The sequence below is a fragment of the Merops nubicus genome, unplaced genomic scaffold, assembly GCF_000691845.1.
Source record: "Merops nubicus isolate BGI_N331 unplaced genomic scaffold, ASM69184v1 scaffold2148, whole genome shotgun sequence".
NCBI lineage: Eukaryota > Metazoa > Chordata > Aves > Coraciiformes > Meropidae > Merops > Merops nubicus.
Window position 1 is genome coordinate 26,527 of NW_008626115.1, and position 1,679 is coordinate 28,205.

The 1,679-nt window shown below is 39.9% G+C and overlaps 1 protein-coding gene across 1 annotated transcript in view; it reads left to right on the top strand.

The window, feature by feature from the left end:
• ALDH18A1 (aldehyde dehydrogenase 18 family, member A1) overlaps nucleotides 1–647 on the top strand; it is a gene marked incomplete at its 3' end in the record, with an annotated part of 24,206 nt that extends 23,559 nt beyond the window's left edge. The window contains exons 13-15 of the mRNA XM_008945872.1: nucleotides 1–68; nucleotides 178–373; nucleotides 526–647. Coding sequence (XP_008944120.1) covers nucleotides 1–68; nucleotides 178–373; nucleotides 526–647 — 386 coding nt within the window. The remainder of the gene's footprint in view (nucleotides 69–177; nucleotides 374–525) is intronic.
• Between the last annotated feature and the right edge of the window lie 1,032 nt (nucleotides 648–1,679).

The following is a 1,679-nucleotide window of genomic DNA, read 5'->3' on the forward strand; positions in this document are numbered from 1 at the left end:
ATCAAATCCTTCATCATCTGGCACAAGAAGCACTCTCCATTCACGGAGTCAAAGATGCGGTGCAACTAGTAAGTACCTAAAACTAGATGAACAATTTCTTTGCTAAGGTATGTATAAAAAGTAAGGGCAGAACTTGAGAGTTCAAACTATGGACTGTTTGTATTGCAACTACCACAGGTGAACACAAGAGAGGAAGTAGAAGATCTCTGCCGTTTGGATAAGCTGATAGATCTAATCATTCCACGTGGTTCATCACAGCTAGTCAGGAATATCCAGAAAGCTGCTAAGGGAATTCCAGTGATGGGACACAGTGAAGGGATCTGTCATGTGTATGTGGACACAGATGCCAGTGTTGAGAAGGTCACACGAATAAGTAAGCTGGGAAGGGGTGACTTGAATCTTGTGGGTATAAATCAACTTTGGCTTTAGAGTATGCAGTATGATTTTGGTAATTGATAACTTATATGCTGTTCAAAATCTTTGTTGTAAATGTTGTGTAACCAATTATCTACTCTTAAACCTTAGTCAGAGACTCAAAGTGTGAATATCCTGCTGCCTGTAATGCTCTGGAAACTCTCTTAATTCATCGAGACTTGCTGAGAACCCCGTTGTTTGATCAGATCATAGACATGTTGAGAGTAGAACAGGTCAGTCACTCATACTTTTGTTTTGTGTTTTTTTTTTTGTTTTGTTTTGTTTTTTTTCCCCCTGACACTTTAGAAGCATTTGATCTGGCTGTTGTAGCTGTATTAAGTCATCATAAAACTGAAGTTATCCATGTGTCTCTTTGTACATGTAAATGAACTTCCAGAGAACTTTCTCTGCTTCTCCACACAACCCCAGGTTTTTCTGTAGAAATTATCTGAAAGCAGCTTCTTCAGGACAGCCATGTGCCATTATTGGGATATAAATACTTTCTTTTATACAGCAAAAATCATCATCTACTTTAGGAGAGCATATACACAACCCTTTCTCTGTCTTTCTTAATTCTGACTTAAGTGCTGTTAACTTCCCAGATGCAAACTCTTCTATTTCAGTTTACTCCTTTAGCTTCTTACCCAAGTGAATTCCCTTTCTGTTTTTCTCTTTCCTGAATCTGCTTCCTCCACACTTTTTTTTCCATCTTGCTTGCCCTTTATCCTCACCCATTTTCTGTCCTAGTACGTCAACGGAACAGCAAAAGGCCAGTATGCTAATTACTTGTCTTGCATAGATAGTGTTTTGTCAGTAAAGGTGGCAGAGATGTACTGGGAGAGAAATATTTGTGAAGTAGTGTGAATTGCGCAGAAATGGAGGATCTTCACACAGTGTTATCTATTTGGCAGATAGAATGTACAGGCAGTGATTAATGCAGGTAAAATAGAGTGGTCATATGTTTTGGTGATGTTGAAAAGGTCATAGCAGAAGCAGCTGATAGGTAGTCAGGAGCAAGTCCTTATTTATGGATTTCTTTTCAAGTCATAGAATCATAGAATGTATTGGGTTGGAAGGGACTGCTAAAGGTCATCTAGTACAACCCCCCTGTCATAAGCAGAAACATCTCCAACGAGGTCAAGCTGCTCAGAGCCTCATCAAGCCTGACCTTAAATGTCCCAAGGGATGGGGCCTCCACCACCTGTCTGGGCAACCTATTCCAGTCATCTGTCAGCCTCATTGAAGAACTTTTTCCTACCATCTAA